Source organism: Taudactylus pleione, unplaced genomic scaffold, assembly GCF_031769625.1.
Source record: "Taudactylus pleione unplaced genomic scaffold, aTauple2 ptg000179l, whole genome shotgun sequence".
In the NCBI taxonomy this organism is placed as follows: Eukaryota; Metazoa; Chordata; class Amphibia; order Anura; family Myobatrachidae; genus Taudactylus; species Taudactylus pleione.
This window is the reverse complement of record NW_028284581.1, coordinates 30,133,953-30,158,957: the sequence shown is the minus strand read 5'-3', so window position 1 is coordinate 30,158,957 and position 25,005 is coordinate 30,133,953. Positions and strand designations below refer to the sequence as shown.

General features: G+C 38.3%; 1 protein-coding gene across 1 annotated transcript in view; it reads left to right on the top strand.

The window, feature by feature from the left end:
* The window catches only part of DOK6 (docking protein 6), a 355,747-nt gene that overhangs the window by 235,156 nt on the left and 95,586 nt on the right, over nucleotides 1-25,005 (top strand). Inside the window, exon 8 of the mRNA XM_088475936.1 lies at nucleotides 20,859-20,932. Coding sequence (XP_088332062.1) covers nucleotides 20,859-20,932 — 74 coding nt within the window. The remainder of the gene's footprint in view (nucleotides 1-20,858; nucleotides 20,933-25,005) is intronic.

The following is a 25,005-nucleotide window of genomic DNA, read 5'->3' as shown; positions in this document are numbered from 1 at the left end:
AAGTGAACATGCTGAAATAGAAATTGAGGATGCTTCTGTGGAAGTGCACCAGGATGAGCAGGATATTTGTGTAGCTGACGATATGAGGATGTTGATGATGAAGATGTTGTTGATGAGGATGTTGTTTGTGTAAATCAGGCACCAGTATAACAAAACCAGTTGTTGCCCATGATAAGGAAAAGTCCATTGTCATGCCTGGGCACAAGACAAAAAAGTCCCCTTCTTATGTGTGGAATTATTTCTACCCAAATCCAGACAAGAAGTTGCCACCCATCTGTACCCATTGTAAAGCCAGAGTAAGTAGAGGTAGGAACCTTAACCATCTAGGAACCTTGTCCCTGTTACATCATGTGCAGCGCATCCTTCCAAAAGTTTTTCAAAATTCAGAAACTTTGGCTAAAAAAGTACCAACAAGCAGTCCATTGTCAGCCAGCTCCCTTCTCTCTGCTAGATCCAAGCACCTGCCATCATCAACACCAACACCTTCATCAACAATATCAATCTTGAAGTTATTGGTTTGTTTGGGCCCCCACAAAACAAGCTACCTGTGGGCAGCTGACATTTCTGGCAATGATCTCTATGTGCACAAAGTGGTTTTACAGAGGCAAGATGTTGTTGCCATCATCATCTGATTCCTCACCCTCATCAGTTTATACAGTATCTTCACACAATATTAATTTGTCTCCACTGGAATCCACCATTACAGGTGCCTCTGTAATTTTTTGATGTAATTGGCATAGATTTTGTAGTTCATTTTCACGAACATCATCTTTTCCACATTTTGAGGAAGTAGCCTCCTACGCCGATTGCTGAGACAAGGTTCTCGGCTTTGCTGAAAACTCTTTCTGAGTACACACTGGAGGGTGGGCAGCTCAAGTAAAGCAAAGCCAGTTTGTGCAAGGGCCTCCAAATTGCCTTTTTTTCCTGCCAGTAGTCAAATAGACTGTCTGACATGCCTATTTGGATGCTATCATTAAAAATTTTTAAATAGTCCTCAACCATTCTTTGAATGGTGACCATATCAGATGGAATCATGGAAGAGGTCTCATTAATTTGTAGGCAATTCTTTTAGACCCGACCAGATGTCAAAACTTGGTTCTGTTGACTCATCTGCATCACCAGTGGGTCTTTTGGGAAAGTTTACTTTTATCCCAGGAGATGCGCTTGCTGGAGAAACTGAAGGAGAAGCCATCGCTGCATCACGTGCCACTTGAGCTGACAATTTGCTTACCAACAGCTCTTTGCATCTCTTCAGATTGTGTCAATTGGGAAGAAAGACACAATGTATGACTTAAACCTAGAATCCAGCATGGTCGCCAAAATGTATTGATCCAATTGTAAGATCCCAACAACCCTTGGATCCTGGTGAAGCAAATAAAGGACTTGATCTAAAAGTTTGACATATTTAGAGGAATCACTTAGTTTCAGCTCCTCCTCCATTTTCTCAAGCTACTTTTCCAACAGTCTAATTAGGGGAGTTACCTGACGCAAGCTGGCAGTGTCTGAACTCACTTCACAGGTGACAACTTTGAAGGGTGTCAGCACATTGCACATCACAGAAAGTATTTTCCACTGAGCTTCAGTAAGGTACATTCCCCCTCCTCTTCCAATGTCATACTATGCTGTGTAGCTTTGGATGGCTTTTTGCTGTTCCTCCATCTGCTGAAGCATATAAAGGGTGGAGTTCCACCTTGTAACTACCTCTTGCTTCAGCTGGTGGCAGGATAAATTAAAAATTTCCTGCAGGTACTGCAATTTTCTACATTCAACTGCTGAATGGTGAAATGTCCAAAAAAAATTTGGGACATAGAGAGCATCTACTCCCTGTCATTTTTTTAAGATATTTGCACCACAAAGTTGATTGCTCTCACAATATTGGTGGCATTGTCAGAAATCACAAATCCTGAGGAGAGTCCAAGAGGGGTAAGCCATTTTGTAATGACTTCCCTGAGTTTTTCTAAAATGTTGTCAGCGGTATGCCTCTTAGTGAAATCGGTGATACACAGAGTAGCCTGCTCTGAGTGAGCTGCTATTTCTTAGATGCTGCTGCTGTTGTTGGTGTCACTGAAGGCAATAAAGGCAATACACCCACCCAGTGGGCTGTTACAGTCATGTAATCTTGTGGTTGCTCTGTTCTGCTTGTCCACATATCTGTGGTTAAATGGACAGTGGGTACAATGGCATTTTGGAGGCCACTCATTTTTTATTTAACCTCCCTGTACAGGTTGGGAATTACTTTTCTAGTGAAGTGGAATCTAGATGGGATATGGTAGCAGGGACACAGGACCTCAATGAACTGTATAAAACCCACTGCATTATTGGCAGATATTGAACACACATCTAATACCAGCATACAGTAGATGTTATGGTGTCAGTGATCCGCTTTGCAACTGGGTGACTACTGTCATACTTGCTCACTCTTGCATAGGATTGTTTAACAGTCAATTGTTTTTTAAAGTACTACTAGTAGTCTTTGTGGTCCCCTTCTTGGATGAAAATCTACTCCCAGCAGCAGCAGGCATAGTGCTCAAGGATTCTTGTGGGGCAAGGACTGATGTGAATGATTTAAATATTTTTTGTAAATACCTCCCCTCCTCCCACATAAATTTGCTCGAAATCAAAAAATGAAATTAAATTGACTACTAAATTAAATATTCCTTTCCCTGCCTTCAACTACATACATACTCCAACTCTCTCAGGCCTCTTGAATAATAAACAAATTTGTTTCCTGAGGTGCCATGTTGGAGGTTGAACTGCCACAGCTGCTGCAATCTTTGACATGTGGTTCCTGAATTCCAAAACTGTCCAGAAATGTTTATGGCCACAGACAGCATCTCTTGCACGCCCCTTTCATTTAAAAAAATGTTCTGAACCACCAAGTTGATTCTGTGGGCAAAACATGGGAAATATTGTTCACCTATGCTCTCCCTTTCTCCCTCATTAATTTGCTTTGGAATCAAAAAATTTAATAAAATTTACTACCAATCAACCCTTCCTGCCCCTGCCTTCAACTACTGTACATACATACTCCATCTTACCCAGGTCTCTTGATTAATGAAAACATATATTCTTGTATGTGCCATGTTGGAAGATGAACTGCCATGTGTTTGTGCCACCCACTGCTGCCACTTATCTTAGTCAGTCAGCTAGCTTGGTGAAAATTTTGGGCCAAAACCATATGAAAACAATATTGTGAGCTGTGAGGTGGTCAAAATTTACTGAAAATGAGTTTAAATTAATGTTATTGACATTAATAATACTGTAGGAACAAAAAAAGCCCAAATTATGTGAGTTTAACAGTTTTTATACATTTTTTTAAAAACAATATAGATCCAAAACCAAAACACGCAGGTTTGGTTTTGGCAAAACTAAATCCAGATCCAAAACTTGAAGGAAATAAAGATCCAAAACCAAAACCAATACACGGGGGGTCGGCGCACATCACTAGTTTTTACAAGCACTTAAAAATGTGCTTTGTGAAGAGTGTAAACATTGTAACAACATTCCACCTAAGTCTCATTTATATCTTACATTCATCAGGATTGACTGGACATCTTTATTACACTTTTATTACACCTAATAATGCTAAAATGTCTGGAATAAATGGAGCAGCTAACTATGGTTTTGTCACTTGAGGTGACCTTGTGGGTCACTTAAATGGTTTATATATCATCAACCATTATGTTTATGCTCAAATTAAATTTTGGTAGATAATTGAGAGAAACCACGGAGTTCCCTCCGTTGTGCGCATGCGCATTTGGGTAAAATTGACCCGCTTGCGAGCGTCCTGCGCTCGCGAGCGGGTCTAAATGAGACCCTGTGTCAATAAAAGCAGTCTTTAACTTGTTTAGTTGAGACCAGAGATCAGGGGGTAAATTTACTAAAGTCTGAGTAGAGATTCATTTTTATATATTTCTTAAATCTCCTGAGATCGACTTTCAACTTGAATTCGATCTTGTTTCAGTTTAAGAAGGGATTTGATGTTCGATTTTGCATGTTCAAAATCAAACAGCAAATCCCACTCCAAAACAAACTTCTAAGTCCCAAATGAATAGAACTCGTTCATGCTTTCATTTTCAACATGAGCAGTTCGATTTGACACAGATAAATGCATACTTCAGTGAGATGCATGCAGGTATCTTATTGTAAAAAGCTTGTTAAGTGTTAATTGTAATTAAAAAAATGATGCGGGGCCCTCCCTAAAACCAGAACCAGCCCGGACTTTTAATAGCCAGTCCTTGTTGTGTAAGTACAGGGGAAAAATTGCGTAGGGTTCCCCTGTACTTAGCGCAACCAGCACCAGGCTCTAAGCCAGCCCTGGTTCTGGAATTACAGGGTAAAAAAAAGCATAGGTTTCCCCTGTAATTTCCATAACCAGCACCCGACCCTTTCTAGGGGGTGGTAATCTCACAGCCAGGGAAACCCTATTACCAGGTTCCCCGGCTGAAACATTACTACTGACTGCTAGTCAGCCCACACCAGGGATATCTGGGCAGTTGAGGTCCCCCCCAATAAAGGGGTCCCCATCTCCAGGGCACCCCAGGCCTAGGCTGATAGCCTGTGCTATCCCTTGCACCCGTGGGCTGTGGATGCCGAGTTGATAGTGTCAAAGTGTAGTGTAAAAAGATAAGTGTAAACATTGTCTTTACCAGTAGAACTGTAGGTTCCAGCAAGCCTCCCCTACATGCTGGTACTTGGAGAATCACAAGTACCAGAATGTGGGGCATTAAGGGCCCACTGGTACCTGTAGTTCACCTGTAAAGAAATGTTTAAATAAAGACAATACACACACACCGTGACAATATACGTTTAATACATACAAACTCACCTACATTACCTGGACTGGCCTGTAGGCATCCTTGGTCTTCGCAAAATAACAAAACGAAAAAACCAACCCACGAACTCAAGTACCATCCTTGAAGAATGGTCCCTCCTGAATGATGGGCTCAGACACGGCATTACCCTTTGAAGTGGCGTGTCTGTGCGTTCGTTGGCTGAGAGAGGTCAGCCCTGTCTCTTCAAGCCAATGAACGACTCCCACCATTTAAGTCAATGGTGAGAACCGCAGGCTAACCTTTAGTAACCCTGCGTCTCTCACCATTGACTTCAATAGAGTGATCACAGTGGCATCACTATAAGCGGGAGGCAGGAGCAGTGTGATAATTGAATGAAGTGACCGTGAGTATCGGCACTGATAGAACTATATATTATATATTGAAAATACCCTTGTGGCATAAATATTGGTCCTTATATTAAAATACTAAGTGAGACACCTATGTGAATAATGTGTCATGAATATAAGCTATGGTGATCAATACATAAGAGATCCATATATCAATCAGGCAGATTATGATTGACAATGATCACATATTTTGTGAACAGTTAAATAGATCTGAGTGATTGCAAAACCCGGTAAATGTGGGTAAAGAATTTATATTAAAACTGCGAACTGTGGAAATTAATCTCACAGATAAAGTTTATATATCACTGTGTATGTATGAACACAGCAGGGAGAGGATATAGAAAGTGATATGAGACATGGTAAACAATGTATTTATTGACAGCAGATGTCAATCCTTATTTTCATTGGGTCGCTAAACAAGAAACCTAAATGACTAATGACTAGTGACAAGATACATTTGTTTCATAATCCCTCTCAGACTCAAATATTGTAACAAAATTAAATGAAGTACATTTGTATTAATTAAATTGCCACTTTGTATGCAATACACACTAAATTGATATTATGCCTGTTTAAATTAATGTCCAAATCTGTAAAGGCATTTATTTAAACACATGTGTTGTAGATATATAGTCCCCAAATTTGTTTAGAAATAAATAAATAAATAAATATAAGGCTACACATTCACTTCATCACCTCATGAATATAATGTAAGGCTAAATAATCCCTGTATTGTCTATAATAGCTGTGATCAGCTGAGCAATCTTCATGTATAAATAAAAATAAACTGAAGAATAAGTAGGGCACAATAGGAATAAATAGGACACAGATACAATTTACAGCTTTTATTTTACATTTTCACCACTATTCTACAGTTTTATTCAGCTGATTTTAACTTGATTGTATATTAGTACATACCGAATAAAGGTTAAGTTTTAGAGAAATGTATTGTCTGTGCAATACACATGTGCATTCCATTATAAGGATTACTATTTCTATGTTTTTGAATATTTTTTTCACCATTACAAAAACTCTTTGGAGGACATTTCGCCAGTACTTTTATCTATCTATCTATCTCTCTCATCTTCATTGTGTATTGAGTCCTGTTTTTCTTGTTAAAAAAGTCAGTTTATAATCCGTATGTTCTTGTGAATTTTCATGATGAGATAAAATGTATGAACAGTTTTTGTAATCTGAGAAACCATCAGTAGCAAGTTTAGTTTACACAACAGTTTGCATTTGAAATGGACTATGAGGGGCACAAAAAATGTAACCTGTACTTGGAAAATATATTAAATATTCTCTTGGGTTTTGTTTGCCTTTCAAAAATTTCCTGTAAACATGTTTGTATTCAAACACCTTGTTTTACCCCAAAAAACATATATGGAAAAATCACAAATTTATATTGGTTTATTCCTCTGCATAGAAGCATATCCAGTGTGGAGTAATTGCCAGTCAATTCTGCAGGGTCATCGCTTACAAGGTCTTGAATAGTATTATCAGAAAGTCTGGGTTGTGAACTTTTGTCTGTTTGTAGTACTTCTTGTAGTACTTGTAGTAATTCATACTCTAAAAAATCAAGGTTTCATTCTGTTAAAAATATATATTTATTGTATTTTGTGCTAATACTAAATGAATACATTATTTCTAATAAAGGTGTATTGTGTGAGGTCTGGTATCATGTATTAATGATAGAAATACAAAGTTATTTGCATGTTTCACTGTGTAGTAACAAAAAAAATTAATTGAACCAACCAATTGTATTAATTAATACAATATTGTGGGGCAGTTTCTGAATTGCAAATGATCAGTCCCTCCTTTCCCTATATTCTAGAGTGTTCACCTGTTGTTGTGTCAGCTACTTGTCAGTCATGGATCCCTGTATGGGCCAGGCCTATCTAATTTCTAGTGATAGAAACAGCTGTACTTTTGGTAATGTTGGGAAAACAGATAAATAATAACTAGATATGCGCCGACCCCCGTGTTTAGGTTTTGGATCTGGATTAAATCATGTATTGGTTTTGCAAGACCACCTTCATGGTTTTTTTTTTTACTTTGGGATCTGTATTTTGATAAAAACTAACACTATTTTAGGAACAATGGGCCTGATTCAGAGCCGCTCATAAGCGGCCGCTCGTTCGCTCCAAGAGATGTTCGCACAACTGCGCTTGCGTATGGGTCATAATGCGCATGGGCCACCCAGTCAGTGCAGTCGGAAATCGAGCGCTCGCAAAATACCGAGTGCCTGCTAATTTGAGTGACAGGATGAGGCATTTGTGGGTGGTAACAGGGGAAGGTGCTTGAAAGCGGGGAGTGGTGATCCGAACGCAGGCGTGCCAAACGGTCAAAACAGGTGTTTTAAGGGTGTGCATAATTAACAAAGCAGCGTCATCGGCCATGTCACAAGCACTGCGAGCAGTTCAGACGCCTTTCGATGTACTCGATTAATCTAATAAATAGCGGAGATGACGTAGGATGCGAGCGGCCAGGGGGCGTCTTTACAAAATAGCGAGCGCATGTTTCGTTCGCTCGCTCAGAGATAGAGGCGTCAACAGACCGCAAAGAGTGAGCGCTCAATTAAAATATCCGGCCCCTTTTTCTGAACAAGCTAGCGCAAATAGCGTCCGGCTCTGAATCAGGCCCTATGTTCCTTAATTTAGGCACTAATATAAATACAAATCCAATTACTATAGCCACAGTAATCTGTGCAGTCTGTATAGACTTACTATTAAAGGGGCCAACAAACAAAATAAAACAAAGTGGTACTGCGCTTTTTATAAAATATAACCTATTGTGGCAGAAACAGAAAATTCCAAGACACAGTTAAAATAAAGATAGGAAAAGTTTTAATCCATCAATCTAAATGTATCATATTTATATAAAATGCATATAAGAATAACAGCACATTAATACTATCACATTGAGTTACTGCTATTAAAAAAGGGAGAAAATTATTTAGTGAAAAAGTAATTTCTATGCCAGACTTTTATTCAGCTTTAGTAGTGTGAGATGTTTCCACAAACAGATTATTTCCTCAATTCAATATAAAAGTAAAAAGCGCTCCTGGGACAAGTAATAGTAATTCCGCAGACTATGATTAATGGAGCCACAGCAATGTATAAATGAAAAGGAACAGTTCTGGCTCATATATGGCTCAGTCGCTATTCAGTATGGTGCACTCTGATTGCTCGCAAGCAGGTCGATGTTGGCCCAGTGCGCATGCGCACGACGAAGCCGGCTCCGTCATGCGCATGTGCAAGACCCGGATAGCGATGGGCAAGCCGTCGCTCCGGGTCTCGTACCAAAGGGGGCGTGCTGTCGATGGTGAGTGACAGCACGCCCCCTTTGGTGGGCGTGTCAGGGGCATGGCTGCCCAGATGGAGGCGTTCCCATGGGAATGCCAACCATCTGGGGCCGGCCCCACTGACATCACAAGTGATGTCAGTGGGAGTGCTCTCGGCTCTGATAGAGCCAAAAGCACTCCAGGGCTTGCGGCAATGAGACCCTACCACAAGGATCTCGTCGCAAGCACGATGGTCGCGATAGTCTTGACCATCGCGACCATCTTCCTGGCCCCTCGCTATAGCTGTAGGTGGTCACCCACAGCTATACAAGCGGCCAGAAGGCCCCTCTAAAAATTAAGAAGGACGGCCCTGATTTAGAGCGAGCGCTCTGTCAGAGCATCCGGCTCTGAATCAGGGTCTCTGTTGTGAACACACTGCACAGCAGCACACACTGTTAGATGGCTCTATGGAACATAAGGCAATATCCTACTTTAGTATCCATCCTTGTATCAGCAAAGGGCTTTATCAGGGTGCAGTCAGCACAGCCATAGTCTGCAAGATTTGCAGTTAGGTTTCCAGTGTTTCCATAGTAATTCAACCAGAGTCCTTTAGAAGTGTCCACAAAATAGCACCAAAAATTTAAGCAGAGTCCTGTACCCCTTTTGCATTTTGCTCCTATTATGGGAGCTTTATCAAAGAGTGAAGGGCTTTCAAACTTGTACTACTTAAATATCAACTCCCTTTATATTATTGGATGTTCAAGCACAATATACAGTACACATATACCACATGATTTGGGAGTGGAAGCAGTACTAACTTCCTTACTAATGATATGGATATATTTAGGGATCTGAGGAAGTTCTTATTAGAGTAAATCACGTTTATTTTGAAACACATTTACTTCACGTTTGAGAATAAGCACTTTTTACAGGTGTTTCAAAAAAGGAGAGAAGGAAAGAATCCCTATATGGACTGAGTCAGTCTTTTGAGGAAGCACAATCGAAACATGTGTCAGGCGGTCTCTGTGCCAGTCCAAAATGTTAATAATACCTGTTGTACCTATAATTTCAATGTTATGATACAAATTGAAGCTCCACTGAATTGATAGTAATTCTAGCTGTAGCTTTTGCACGGCGCTCCAGAGCCAGTGCAAATAGTGCAGCTTTTACTCTCAGAGCAGGAGATAATCCAGGCTAGCTGAGAGGAGACACGTGGCCAGACTCAAAGTGCTGCTGTGTATATTGAGTGAGCCAGCTGAGAAAGATATGCAGCCACTGTAAGCAGCACTGCCTTATGTGATAACTCAGCTGAATAAGAGAGATATGCTGCCAGAATCAGCAGTACCACTTTATATTATACTATTACCCAGTGTGTATGAACCAAGCTATTAATTAGTGATGAATGGGAACAGGCACCTGTAAATTAGAGGAATTACTGGCAGGCTGGATACTCTGTAATGATCTGTTTGTTATCCACTATTAAACCAGACTCTTGATATTGATACAGTGTTGCTGTTCTGGAATCATCATAGTGTTGTGGAAACACAATTACAAACAGAGAAATGGTCTATAATGTGTTACATAAGAATATAACACCCTAGTAAGGGGATTCATTTGGTTGATATATTAGATCTGTAAGCACACATGATTATAACTGGATCTTCTCAATTGAGACGTGCACACGCGGGTTAAACTAATTGCTGATACTCTGTATTAAGCAACCAATAATTTGAGAACATCTCAAACTGTCATTGAATTTAGGAGCATTATAAATTTAATAGGTACACAAAGGGACACTATTAAGTGTATATTTGACAAATATATAGGACTAAGCACACATATTTTAACATGTTCTGTCATAGGTAATATTGTATGTTTTGTATTTTGCTGTGTTCGTTCACCCAAGGGTGTATGTTAAGAATTATCATACTTCGAATCTGAAATTTACACATTGTTTTGATTATTCATGAGTGAATTACTTGGATCTTATTATCTCTGTTGAGGGAGACAAACTTATTTCCATTAATTACAGAAAAGTAGTGGACACCAATAATTTTCTTAATTTTTCCAGTGGGTACTATAAACCCTGGTTAAAAAATATACCACAAAGTCAGTTCAATAGATGTGCTATTATTCTTATATGCATTTGATATATATATATATATATATATATATATATATATAATACATTTAGATTGATGGATTAAAACTGTTTCTAGCTTTATTTTAACTGTGTCTTGGAATTTTCTATTTCAGCCATGATAGGTTATATTTTACAAAGAGCACAGTGCCAATTTGTTTTATTTTGTTTTTTGATGAAAACTGCTAAAATCACATAAGTTGGGCTTTTTTTGTTCCTATAGTATTATTAACCTCAATAACATTAATTTAGACTCATTTCCAGTCAACTCATAGCTCACAATATTGATTTCATCCAGTTTAGGCCGAAAGGTTGCACCAAGATAGCTGGCTGACTAAGATAAGCGTGTCAGCAGTGTGCAGCACAAACATGTTCCAGTTCAACTTTCAACATGGCACATCAGGAAACAAATGTTTTCATTAATCAAGAGGCCTGAGAGAGATGGAGTATGTGTGTAAATGAAGGCAGGGAAAGGAAGGGTTGATTTGAAGTAAATTTAATTTCTTGATTCCAAAGCAAATTTATGAGGGAGGAAAGGAGAGCATGGGTGAAAAACATGTCCCATGTTTTGCACACAAAATCAACTTGGTGGTTCAGAATATTTTTTTAACATTTCTGGACATATTTGGCATTCAGCAACCACATGTCGAAGATTTCAGTGGCTGTGGCAGTTCAACTTCCAACATGGCATATCAGGAAACTATTTTTTATTAATCAAGAGACCTGAGGGAGTTGGAGTATATATGTAGTTGAAGGCAGGAAAAGGAAGTCTTGATTCATAGTAAATTGAATTTAAGTTTTTGATTCTGAAGAAAATTTAGGAGGGAGGAGCGGAGGCATTTACAAAAAATATTTTACTCATTCACTTTAGCTCTTGCCCCAGTTGAGCTCTTTGGTGGTTCCAAATTTGTTTAAAAATATGAAAGAGGCATGCAGGAGATGCTGTCTGTGACCATAACATTTTCTGGACATTTTTGGCATTCATCAACCACATGTAGAAGATTTTAGGGTTGTGGCAGTTCAACTTCCAACATGGCACATCTAGGAAACAAGAGTGGCAGTAACTTTTAAATTAATGAAGAAGTAGATCAGTGGCCTGAGGGAGGTAGATTATGTATGTATGTAGTGGAGACAGGAAAGGGAAAGGGTTGATTCATAGTTAATTTAATTTAAGGTTTGGATTATGAAGCAAATTTAAGAAGGAGGGAGGATGGGAGGCAATTACAAAATATTTTTTACTCATTCACATCAGTCCTTGCACCAGTTGAGCTTTTGGTGGTTCCAAATGCTTTTAAAAAGAGGGAAAAGGGCATGCAGGAGATGCTGTATGTGGCCAAAAAATGTGTGGACATTTTTGGCATTCATCAACCAAATGTACAGTAGATGATTTCAGCAGTTGTGGCAGTTCAATTACTAACATGGCACATCTAGGAAAGAGAATGGCACTGCAGTGGCAGACAGGATGGCAGTTTAATAAACTATAACAATAATGTTTGTCATCTACACAAAACACAAACTCACCAGGTTTGTATCTACAAATCAAGGTTGACAAAGGCATAAGAGTATTTTGCAAGTATACCTATTTGTGATTTTAGTTGAAATAAACACACGGCAGTTTAAAAAATATAGGACATCTATGAAACATTTGCCACACAGCTGTGGCAGACAGGATAGCAGTTTAATGAACTATAAAATTAAAATTAAAGCACATAATGCAAAGTAAAGAGGTGCAAGATGGAATTGTTCTTGGGCCCTCCCACCCACCCTTCTGTTGTATATATTAAACATTCATGCACAGTTTCACAAACCAATCACTTTAGCGACAGGGACTGCCACTTGTGGCTGAAGTTACCGATGGGCAGCTGACATTGCTGTCAGTGATCTCTGCATACACAAACTGGCTCTACAAAGGCAAGTTTTCAGAGGGTTGTGGGGGAACTGACTCCTAAATACAGGAGAGGTGTTTTTTTCTTTACCACTGTAAAATATAATTTTGGGGATTTTAGATGTCCTGACTAAAAGCTTCTATACCCTTGAGCATCATGATGACTGGTGGTAACAGCAGCTGCAGCGCTAGTGCTTGGTTGCTGTTCTTTTGATTGATTGTCATGTTCCATATGGACACTTGAATTTTTTTTATTTGTTTAAATCCCCGTGCCCACCAACTGTGACACACTGCATGGTAACTCACACAGACAGTATCACGGCCTTAATTTTCTTTCACTCACAAATATTTTTGTTTTTATAAAAAAAGAAAGTACCCACTAACTGCGACACACTGTGTGGTAGCCCTTGATCTACTGACCATTACTGACTGTTATATCTCGCACAGACAGTATCACTGCCTGAATTTTATCACACACGAAATAATAATTTTTTATAAAACAAAGAATGTGCTCACCGACTGCGTAATGGCCTTTGATATTCTGACAGGTACTGACTATTATATCTCACACAGACAGTATCATGGCCTGAATTTTATCACACAAAAAATATATTTTTTTAATAAAAATAGACAGTGCCCACTGACTGCGACATACTGCACAGTGGCGCTAGACCTACTGACCACTACTGACTGATACATGGTATTACAGCCTGAAGTTACAGCACCAAATAAAAAAAAATTTAAGACACAAGTACAACAATATTATTATTATATTAAATGATGTTCCTGCACTATAACAATAAAAAATGATTTGCTAACTGCCTATCCACAAAACCAGGATTACCTAGGGGACTGTCACTGACACTGTAGATGGCACTGTCCATCAAGGACAGTGTCACTAAACCTGACTGTCACTATCACTGTCACTGACTGTCAATTAGACTGTAGCTAGACTAAGCTACGCTAACTGCTGCCTAGCCGCTGTGTAGCCTACCCTCCCTCCTCTCACCACAGGAGGGACATTTATATCAGATGCAAAGCTTGCCCCGGAAGATGATGATGTGCCTCATTTTTGGATCCGTAAATGGTGTGGGGATCTGAGCAGTGGCTCGGATCTCCTTGGATATGCAAAGTTTGGGTGGGTTCGGTTTCCAGGAAACCGAATCTGCTCATCTCTAATAATAACAATAATAAAGTATGCTCCAAGTCCAAACACTGTTTAATATGGTCTAATTAAACAAACAGCTATTGATATAAGTGTTGGAGGAAGAGATAATGAAAATTAAAAACATCCCATATACCACCTGCAGTGGCAAGGAAAGGCTTAGACCATTTCCACTATTTGCTGGTAGTGGTCCTGCTACTGCTGTAACATGTATTAGAAGATTACCCACCAGTGCAACAGCAAGTGCCCAACATGGTCATGCATCTTCTGAAAATTCCCATGCACCAACTTCTCACTCAAAGTTTGGTGTTACCTCCAAAACTGTAACATCAGTTCATGGAAAGGACATTGAAACTAAAGATGATAAAGACTAACAGGATTAGAAGAAGCATGTTGAAACTTAAATTTAAGTTTCAGCATAAAAATAAAGCTATCCAGCATTTGTGGGCTATAAGTAGAAGCAGCCAATATTTACCCTGCATGCAAAACTTATATATTTATTTGCACCCCTTGCAATATAGCATGGCTGTCTATGTGCATTTATGTTTTTCTTTTCTCCCATACCAGTTAGCCCCTATGAATGCAATGCTGCTTGCAGAAGAAATATAAGACATTCACTAATTTTCCCACCAAATGTCAATGATAAGCAAATTGTCATGACTAGGCATAAAGGACACCACTACTTTTTTGCTCCAACCCAGACAATAAGTGTAAAGGCAGCAATAGCCTATGTGATGCCAAAGTAATTTGAGGTAGGAGCATTGACCCTCTAGGCACCTCCTCCCTGTTATTTCATTTGCAAAGAGTTCATCCATGTTGTTCTTCAAAAGCAGGAAAACCTGTCTAGTAACAAGCATTCCAGGTTCAGTTACCAGAAGCATAAATAGATACCTCAAGCATTCTTCACCACCAACACATTCATCATCATTGTTAGAAATTGATTGTGGTACTGCTGCATCCACTTTCAAAAGGCAAACTAACTCCTGTAATGCAATCCATGATTCTGAGGGCTTCTGCTGCTGAGGTCTAACAACTCAGAAGGGGAAGAAGACTAAGCTATCTTTTCATAAAATGTCTGTAAAACAATCATTTGACAGAAGCAAGTATGACAGCCATCATCCTTTTGTACAGCAGATTATTAAATCTTTTACATCCATGTTGGCAATGGATATATATCCAATCCCTAAACACATTGCAGTCAATTCAAATAGGTGAAGGTTTGGTCCTGCGTGACGTTCTCGTGGCATAGTCACACTGCAAATTCCATTTGCAATTCAATTCCAAACATGCATTGATTTTTCTGAGCAAATTCATGTTTTTTCATGAGCACCCCCCTCAGCAGGTGAAAAGGTAGGGGAAATCTTCATTTTAAGGCAAAAATTTCGAGACACAGTGCAGAACTTCTGGAATACCCCTCCCAATCAAAAATCACTCAACTTTTACTTAATCTTCCCACTAAGTTTGGACCTCAGAACGAGGCAAAACATCATCTTTCACAGACAAAACATCATCTTTGTCTGTGAAAGATGACGTTTTGCCTCGTTTAAGATCCAAAATTGACGGGAAGATCGGAGTCAAAACTGAACAGCTCATTTCTAGTTTAAATAGTGTCATTTGGGAAATAAAGACATGTCAGTTTTTAGGTAAGTTTCTTTAAAAAGCTCAATAATGGGTTAAATGATTTTGTGTAGGTATGTGGAGGTGTTGTATTGATGGGAGAGGGTTTCTGAACTTGCAGATGAGAGGTAAAAGTGTTATTCTAACTTTTTACAAATATTTATAAATATACTGAAAAATTACTTTACAGACATTTTTCTGTACCAGAAAATGCTGGAAAGATTTTAATTTGCTGAAAAAAATTAGCTTGCTATCATTTTTTTAACCATTAATAAAAAGTGCAGAAGTCAGGCATTTGACACATTTAAGAACTTCCAGCACTTTTTTTATGGCCATTAACAGCCTTCTATATGGTCCTGTGATTTCAGTTGCCAATTTTTTGGGGGGCAGGGTGGCTTCCCCACATTTTTATGCACTTCTCCCAAGTCACTTTTCATAGAAATGTCACGCAACCTCACTGCAAATACCACCAATTGGCATTTCTAATGAATCTTGCATTTCTCTGGATGGTGTGAGAGGTTTATGAAACACACTTGCTATTGCAAATGTTCTCATAAATGAATTGACCAACATAGTTTAGCTGATTAGTTGAGGTCATGTGCCAATGCTACCAAAATCTGTCTTGATTTCATTTTCTCCCAAATCAAGAGGTTAAAGGTAATTAGTTCCCTAGAAAGTAAAATTTGTACTGACTATCCACTTAACAATGAATATGTGTACTAGCGACATGGACAAACAAAAGACTAAATGACTTTGACAATAGACTGAACAGGTGTATATACCTGAGCAGTAGCACTACAAGTAGAAGAATCATTATTCTTGCTAGAATCCAATGCCAGCCACTTCACAGACAAGCTCCTCTATGTTTTGCGGGCTTCACTAAGAGACATACCGGTGACAGTGTGTTAAATAAACAGGAATGTCATAGCAAAATGGCTCATCCCACTAAAACTCTCCTGAGGATTCATCATTTTTGATAATGGAATGAACATGCATTCATTATGATGAAGTGAATTTAAACACATATCATGCTTTGCACACACAATAAACTTGTGGGTTTAGAACTTCAGATAAAAGGATGCTATATGTGGTTCATAAAACTTCAGGACATTTTGACATTCAGCAACTGCATGTAGAAAATTGCACCATCTGCAAAAAAGATATAAGCTGCAATGTCATGAACTGAAGCAAGAAGTACTACACTTTATATGCTTCAGCAATTGGAGGAACATTAGCAATACTGTAGCTACAATTCTAACCATGAAAAATGGAAAGAGGAACATACTACCTTACTGCAGCACACTTGAGAATTCTTTCAGTTTTATGTAAGCTACTAAAACCTTTTGAAAGTGTAAGAAAGTAAGATCAAACACTGCCAGCCTGAGTCAAGTCAACCCCGAATCAAACTACTGTAAAATGAGTTAAAGAAATTGGAGGAAGATTTGAAAGCTAGTGATTTTGAAAAGTATGCTGGCCTTGTCGATCAAATTCTGGATTTGCTGTGCCAGAACACAAAGATTTGCAAGATCTTGAAAAATGATGATGACCTTTTGGCAACCATCCTTGTTTCTAGGTTTAATTTCTTACTCATGTCTTTCTTTAAACATGACCCTGATCTTAAGACACTCAGATTTATTTGAACAAGTTGTCAGATCAAATCACAAATCCTATGTAATAAAGGAAGGAATAAAAATAACTGAGATTTGCTAAAAACCGAACACTTTGAACTTTGTGGTTCTGAGTTGGTCCAAGTCCCAGCTCGGATCACTTTGGGATTCCCAGTAGAATAGAGTGCCAATCAGGTCATCTTGCAAGTTTGGAAGTTGGATCTAACAACTTGATCTTGTGTAGTTTGGATTGTACTTATGTCATTCCCTCATGACTTCAGGTGCTGTGTGGTGGTTAGCAATGACTGGAAATGAATGTCATTACTACTATAGGAACAAAAACAAGTCAAAGTTATATGATTTTATCGGTTATTATCAATTTTTAAATAGATCTAAAACCAAAACAGAACCGAAACACTTGAGGGTGGATTTGCCAACCCAAAACATGACAATGATTTAGAACGAAAAAAAAAAAACACCGACATTTACGCACATATCTAATAAATAAATGTGCACATACCCCGGTGTTTTGGTTTTGATTCTAAATCACATCATATTTTTGTTTTGGCCAAATCACCCTCAATTGTTTTGATTTTGGTTTTTAAATTCTTTAAAAATTGATAAAACAGCTAACATGAAATAATTTTGATCTTGTTTTTGTCTCTACATTATTATTAACATCAACAACTTTAATTTCCAGTCAATATTGACCAGCTCACAATATTGTTTTTTTACCAATATTGACCAAAGACTGCAGTGAGTTGGCTGGCCAAACTAAGTAACAGAGCAGCTGCACAAACACATGGCAGTTTAAAATAATATATCAAATTTATGAAAATAGTGGCACATCAGTGGCAGAAAGGATGGTACTTTAATAAACTATATGACCCTTTAGAATGTTTTCATTAATAAAGAACTAATAGCCTTAAAGTTAAAGCCTAGTAGAGAATATAATATTTTACCAACACACTTCTCCAAACAGCAAATCACAGGCTTAAGGCTAATACAGGTGATTAAAATCAGAGTAACAGACTAGAAGAAAATTAAATAAATTAATGTTACAACTAGTCTTCTACTGAATAAATTGTGATCACTACTACTAATAAAACTTCCCCGTGGTGTGAGGTTGATTAAAGAGCTTTGTTCTTTAATTACATAAGAAATCACAACAATATGTAACAGAATGACATCATAAAGTAAAATAAGGATTCAAATAAATCAGTAATACTATTTTTGTCATGGAATACATATGTTATTTTGATAATCAATATGTCGACAAGCAGGAGATCAGCAGGACTATGTTGGTGGCACTAAGCAGACAAGGTTATAATGCATCTTAATTATGCTGGTAATACCAAGAACTTTGCTAATGACAAAAGGTCAACCACCTTGACTGGAAGAAAGAATGATTTATTAGTAGAAAAAGTATTCTTTACTCTAAGCCAAAAATAGGTGCTACTGTAATTGCTAACCATTAGATAAATTTAAGTATAGATGAGTTGCCTTTTTACCTATTATTTGTAATTATAATTAGTGGAAAAGTTCATGGGGATGATTGATGTTGCAAATTAATTTGTTTGCCATCTAACCCCAACATTGGTTAGTTTTATAATGCAATAGAAGACAAATGATGTAGGTTAGATTACTTTATAAAACACGAATATCAATAAATCTTTGTTTTATTTCAATAATGAAAATATATGATTTTATCTGATTTTGGTTCTAACTGGGGCAATAGACAAATCATACCAACCAATCACATTGTGGTAGGAAATGAAAGGACACATTAAAGATTTCAACTAGCAAGTTCAGCTCTAGGTAAAGTCACCACAAGCACACACATACAAACACACTAAAACATCCCCTGCTCATTGCACTATCCTCAAACCTAACATCACTGTAAGTCTTTACTGACACTCAAGATAATAAAGCCAAATAAAAGGGAGATGTATCAAACTTTGGAAAGAGATAAAGTGAAAAGAGATCTTAAAATGCATGCCCTGCTTCACCCATTTACCACCCAGATGTATTAAAAAGGCAGTTGTGAAAGGGGAAGAGTATCAATAAATCACATTCTCCTTCTTTCAGCTGCTTTGATTGGTGCTTGCAGGCAGTCTGCACTGGTCTAAAGTTCCCAGCTGATTGAAAAAAAAAATGTTATTGTTTTTTTATGCGCAATCCCTGGTTGCATATTCCAACAGCCAGGGACAGTGCTGTTTGTGCAGCAATGACAGCTCCAGCTGTCAAAATTGATAGCTGCCACTGACCATTCGTAACTTCCAAACCAGATCGGTGCCCTATCTTGGTATAGAGGTGCCTTTAATGACATTCCTTACAGGCAGGGAACCGGTAACTGATGCACATACAATGTGCAGTTACTGCAAATGCAGGTAACAACCCTTCATACATCTCCCCTATAGTAATAACCAATCAAATTATCAGTCAATTTACAGGTTTTGTTTGAAAAATGACAGTTAGGAGCTGAGTGGTTGGTAATTTATCTCTCCCCACTTTATCTCTCCGAACTTTGATAAATCTACCCCAAAGCCTATATATCACAGCGAGTAAACCTGAGACTTACTGGACATGGAGAGACTTATACACAGGAAGCAGTCAGCATCCCTGTGGTTGGGATACCGGCAGTCAAAATAGCGGCGCCGGAATCCCAACAGCAGGCAGAATCCCGGCACCAGAATCCTGACTGCCAGCATACCAATGGTAAGTATTAGTGTTAGGCTTAAGTGTTAGGGTTAGGTTCCGGGGGGGGGGTAGGGCTAGTCTGCAAGGTGGAGGGTTAGAGTTAGGCTGTGAGAGGGGAGGGTTAGGGTCCTCACCTATCTTACCTATCTGGGTTGAGATTCTGACTGTTGGGATGCCACTGTCAGTATTCTGACCACCAGCATTCCGACCACTAGGATCCCAGACCCAACCCCTAAACACCAGTGGTATGTGACATACAGTGTGTGTGTATTTGATTATCTTTTATATAGGAACTGTTTAAGATAATTGTCATTGTTAGCCTTGTTCCTGTGCAGAGATGCTGTCAGAATATCTATATGAGTGCTGCTGCATTGACAGGTACTGTAGTATGGAAGAGATTACTGTATATAATCATAGTGGGCAGGGATAAGATTAGACAATGTAAGAAATTTGATTAGATATTCCTTTTTTTAGTACATAATCCATTAAACAATAAACAGTCAGTTTATATGTAATTTTCACACTAATCTAAAAAATATATCAAGTATATTGTAAAAATGACCATATTGCTCTGAAGAAAATAATTTTAATAGTTTCCAATAACAATAGCAAAAATCCTAATAGTCTGTATTATTCAATTCTTTCTAAATCATAGGTAATACTCATATTCTTAAAAATTAAGCTGTTGCAAATATTTTATCATCGCAAATTGTTTTTGTTTCTTGTAAAGGGGACATTGGGAAAAGCAAAACTATATGACGAAAAACTTTTTAGATTTATTTTATCCCATGTATTTGTAAGGTGCAAGATGTTCCAATTTTTTTTATTTTTGTTGTCATTCTTTTGCATATACAGTAGCTCCTGCAGGTATGTTTAAATACCTGAGAAATACATGTATTTCACAATGTTTTACCAATCTCAAATATGACACTGGTTCAATCCAGATCATGCTGTTTGAGATGTAAACTTTTACATTAATAAATTATCAACTAGGTCCTCTGAAAACATAAAGTAATCATATAAATCAAGTTTTGTTTATTTTACATTTCATGGCACAATAGTATATAAAAAGGGCTTTGTGTTATACTATTTTTAGTAGTAACTATTAGTTTGATTTTTACATAAAATTTATTATTTTTTATTTGCACAAATGCCTTGTAACTTCATACACAGACACAGCCAGTTATTGCTTATGAATTAAATATTAGTCATAATTAACTAATGTATAACACAACTGTAATTTCCAAGAGATTTACAAAACAATTTTATTTGCTGATAGGATGTCTGATGGGAGATTCTTCAGATTTCTTGGTTTCTTGGTCAAGGACTGATGACATCAAGCCAGGGATGCAGGTACATATGTATATATTTATATATATGTAGATTGTTGTATTTATATTTGAAAAGCAACAATTAGGATAGTTCCTTGTTTAATTTATATCCAAAAAGTAAAACATAGTACAATACTAAAATACAACTATGTGAGTCTGAAAGCTTTCCCTTACCTCATTGTAAATAAGTATGTTTCTAAAAAAAAAAAGAGTCCGTTATTTAAAGAGGGTGTGAACAATTGTTTCTATTTGTCTTATATTGCATTTAGAATCCACAATTTAAAGCAGGTTTTAATTTTTAATGTTATCTAATTACTTTATTTTTTGTTTTTGTTTTTGTTCACCCTTGTAGAGGGTTTGACTAAATGTAAATAAACATGTCTGATGAAATAGCTGACCACCAATACAAACATAGAGTGGTTGTCTTTTTCTTTCATCTATCTTCACTTTTCCTACTTGTCCTACTGTATACAGTAGTTCCCTGTGTGAGTGTTGTTTCTCAGTGATGGGAGTCACTTTCAATATATGCTTCCACCAATGACGTGCGGTGAGGTAAATGACTGACAGGCACTGGCTAGTATCAGAGCCAGATTTACAAATACATATATGAACCCGAGGGTTCATGTGGGCATTATACAAAGGTGCAGCAGTATATAGTGCTGGAAATTTGGTGAGTTTTGATCAGGGATGTGAGGATATTGACAGGGGAGGCAGTGCCTCACATGCCATAGACTTTTTACTCCAGAGTTTTGACTATAAAAATAATAAGAAAAAATTAGAGTATACATAAGTATGACAGGAAAGGCTTTGCAAACCTGCCTCCCCCAATCGCACATCACTGGCTTCCACACAGCTACTGAGCGCAGTCACTTCATGAGCACTGGTATAGCAGCAGAGCCAGACAAATCAGCAAGAGAGAGTCTGTTTCCATCGGTTTGTTTAAAGCTAATGTAGTAATGTAGTCACTGTTGTCCACTCCCCCTTGTAAGTTGGTGGTCCAGGGAAGATGATGACGAGATTTGCGCTGACTCATGGCCCTGCCCCTGGCTGCACAATGATGGTAATCTCAGCTTTGAATAGCGGTGGCATGGCTGCTATGATGCAATCACAAAATCTCACACCCCCGTCCCACCCCCATATTCATTTTACTCCCCCCTGCTGTGCCAATCTGGCTGCCTTCTCCCGAAAGAGAAAGCTAGATTGTTGGCAAATCTGCTGTAGACACAATTACATTGATTCAATATAAACTGATCATATTGGCAGCTTTGGCTCCAGGCATTTCAGTGCACACACACTTATCGTCCTCTACTAGACAATATGATCTACAGTGCTTAATACTGTAGCACTGCAGTGCCTCTGGAATATAATATTTAAAAGGTCCTAGAGGCAAGATAAATCAGTTGATTCTGTAAAACAGAAGGTGAATGTTATTGCTACATAGAGCTTACCATCTAAATGAGATGGGGTTAACTTAACTTGTGATATTTGGTATAAAAATCTATGTAATATCTCAGTACTATAGTAACACTGGAAATTTAGGCTGCACGGAAAATGCAACTGAATGGAATTTGATAGGTTTACAAGCAAAGCTGTAGAAGTAGTGGTGTTATACTGGCTCACTTTAGAGTAGCGAGGGGTCATTCAATTGTTTTGTGGTCGGCAATAATATATGGGCCCCAAGTGTTGCAATTCAATTTTTCTGGGCGTCCATTAATTATCGTGGTCCTCGTGCCATATTAGACTGGGTTTAGCCATGTAAGTCCTGGATAGGGAATCCAAACTATGGTTTGGGCCCCCTAACCATAGGTTTATCCACATTTTTACTCATACCCTCCTGAGGGTGTGAGCAGAATTGCCGGCACAGGTGGCTATCATGCCTGAACGTAAAATGAATTGAATTGCTCCATCAGTCGCCCAATGCAAATAGCCACCTTAAAAACAATTGTATTGGTCCAGTGGAGTGGGAACATTGATTTTATTAAATAAAGTGACCAATAACCTTGTTCTAGGCATGGCATTAAGGGGTGAGATGGGACAGCTGCAGTACCTGTTTTACCAGTTATTTCATTTTGCCTTGGACCATACTTTTGTTTATGATTTTATAACTGCCAATATATAAAGGTTTAAAAAGCATCGTGCTATATAACCCATAGCACCCAATCAGATATCCACTTTCAGATCCACTAGACTGCTAAATGATTGGTTGCTATGAGTTATAGCACAAAAATTGCTCTGTGTCATTGTATTAAATAAGTTCACATCCTCAAGGAAATAAAGTAATGGACAAGTAACCAGCAGGGGTGGAGAGGGGTGGAGGGTGAGTTACTCTTTACCCAGGCCTGGGCCTGTTGGAGTGACCTGATGGTGGCCCACATCCTGCAGCCCTCCACCCCCACCCCACAATGTGGTACTTGAGGCAGGAAGAGAGAGGACTGACTACTGCAGCAGCCTCTCTCTCCAGCCCAGCACACAAGCTGCTGTCATGCTGTGTGCTGGGCTAGGGAGAGAGGCTGCTGCAGCAGAAGCAGTCAGTCCTCTCTCCACTTGTGTGATATGCCAGGGGGAGCAGACCTCGGCACCTCCCCACATCGGACATCGGCACCCCTCTGTGCGGGGCATGCCAATGCAAATATATTATATTTTTTTTCATAAAAACAGGGTCTGGTCACACCTCCCTGAGTTGTCCACATGCTTTCCCAGGATCGGTGCCCAGCTGAACTGTCACTGAGACTGGTAACCAGCATTACATATTAGTAAGTTAGCTATTATTTATGTAGTAGGCTTGATTGATAGCAGTGGCAGAACTAACTAGGGAACAGCTGCTATGGGATCTGGAGTGATGGAATCCTGAGAGGAACAGAAGAAACTCTGTCTTGACATATGGCGCACAAAGAGTTATTTTGTTCATATAAAAAGAAATATCTTTATTAGGTATACATTAGAAGAAGTTGGTTATATGGTACCAATTCAGCAAAATAAAGGTTAAAATAATTATGTGAAAAATAAAGAGTGAAAAAGAATTAATAATAAAATCAAAATGGAACCTCGCCGTGTGTCTTCATTATTAATTTGTCTTATCTGTTGTGGTAAATACAATAACGTCAAGCAATAATGTATTTGGTATATTCTTAATCAGAGCTCAAAATAAAAATTAAGGGAACTCCGGAGGTGGTAATAAACCTCTTGTTTGCATGTATTGCAAATACGTAAATGTATTGATATGATATTCTTTTGGATGAAGGGGGCACCACCCTAACCAGTGACATTACACTTATGTTTATTATTATAAGTATGTGATCCTCTTAAAGATTTGCAAGGTTGTAATTCACTATAACATGCCCTTAGTTCAACCTTTTCTCTGAGTGTCAGAAATTACTAATAATCTATAGCACGCTCTCCTTATATCTTTAATTCATTATGTTTGTAATTCCCATCAAAAGATATTTGTAACCCACCATATAATTGTCACCTTATAATAAAGATCATTTATTTGTTATTAACTTGACATATGAGTCATCAGTGACTATATATATATATATATATATATATATATATATAAATATATGATATTTATTTCAAGTAATCCATGTATGTGCTTGTCCAGCACACAGATCGATATGCTGAATTTTAGGACACCAATAAACTTTCTCAGCAGGAGGGTGTGTTTCTTTCTCCCTCCAAGACACACCCACTTACAGACATCATGAAGACAAGGTACTAATTGACACAAACTACTTTGGAAATCATTCACTCTCTGACGAAGACCAGAAAAGGGTCGATACGCGTAGGAGCTCAAGAAAGCACATCACAGACCTCATTTCTTCACTAGAAAGAAAAAAACTGCCCCAGTCTGCTTTCATCCTTAGGAATATCCACACGTGAACCGGAAGTTGGAACACAGACGCAGACAGTTGGAGCGATGTGTCAGCAGGTGAGGAACACACAACCGCACGGAGAAATAACAAGCAGCACGAGGAGGATCGGAAGCCAAGTGACGGCCGCACGGTAAGAAAACCACGTGGGTGTACTGAGCGCGGGACCTACGGATCAAGTGACTTCAAGGTAAGACTCCATCAAAGGAGGGGGTACCTGGCT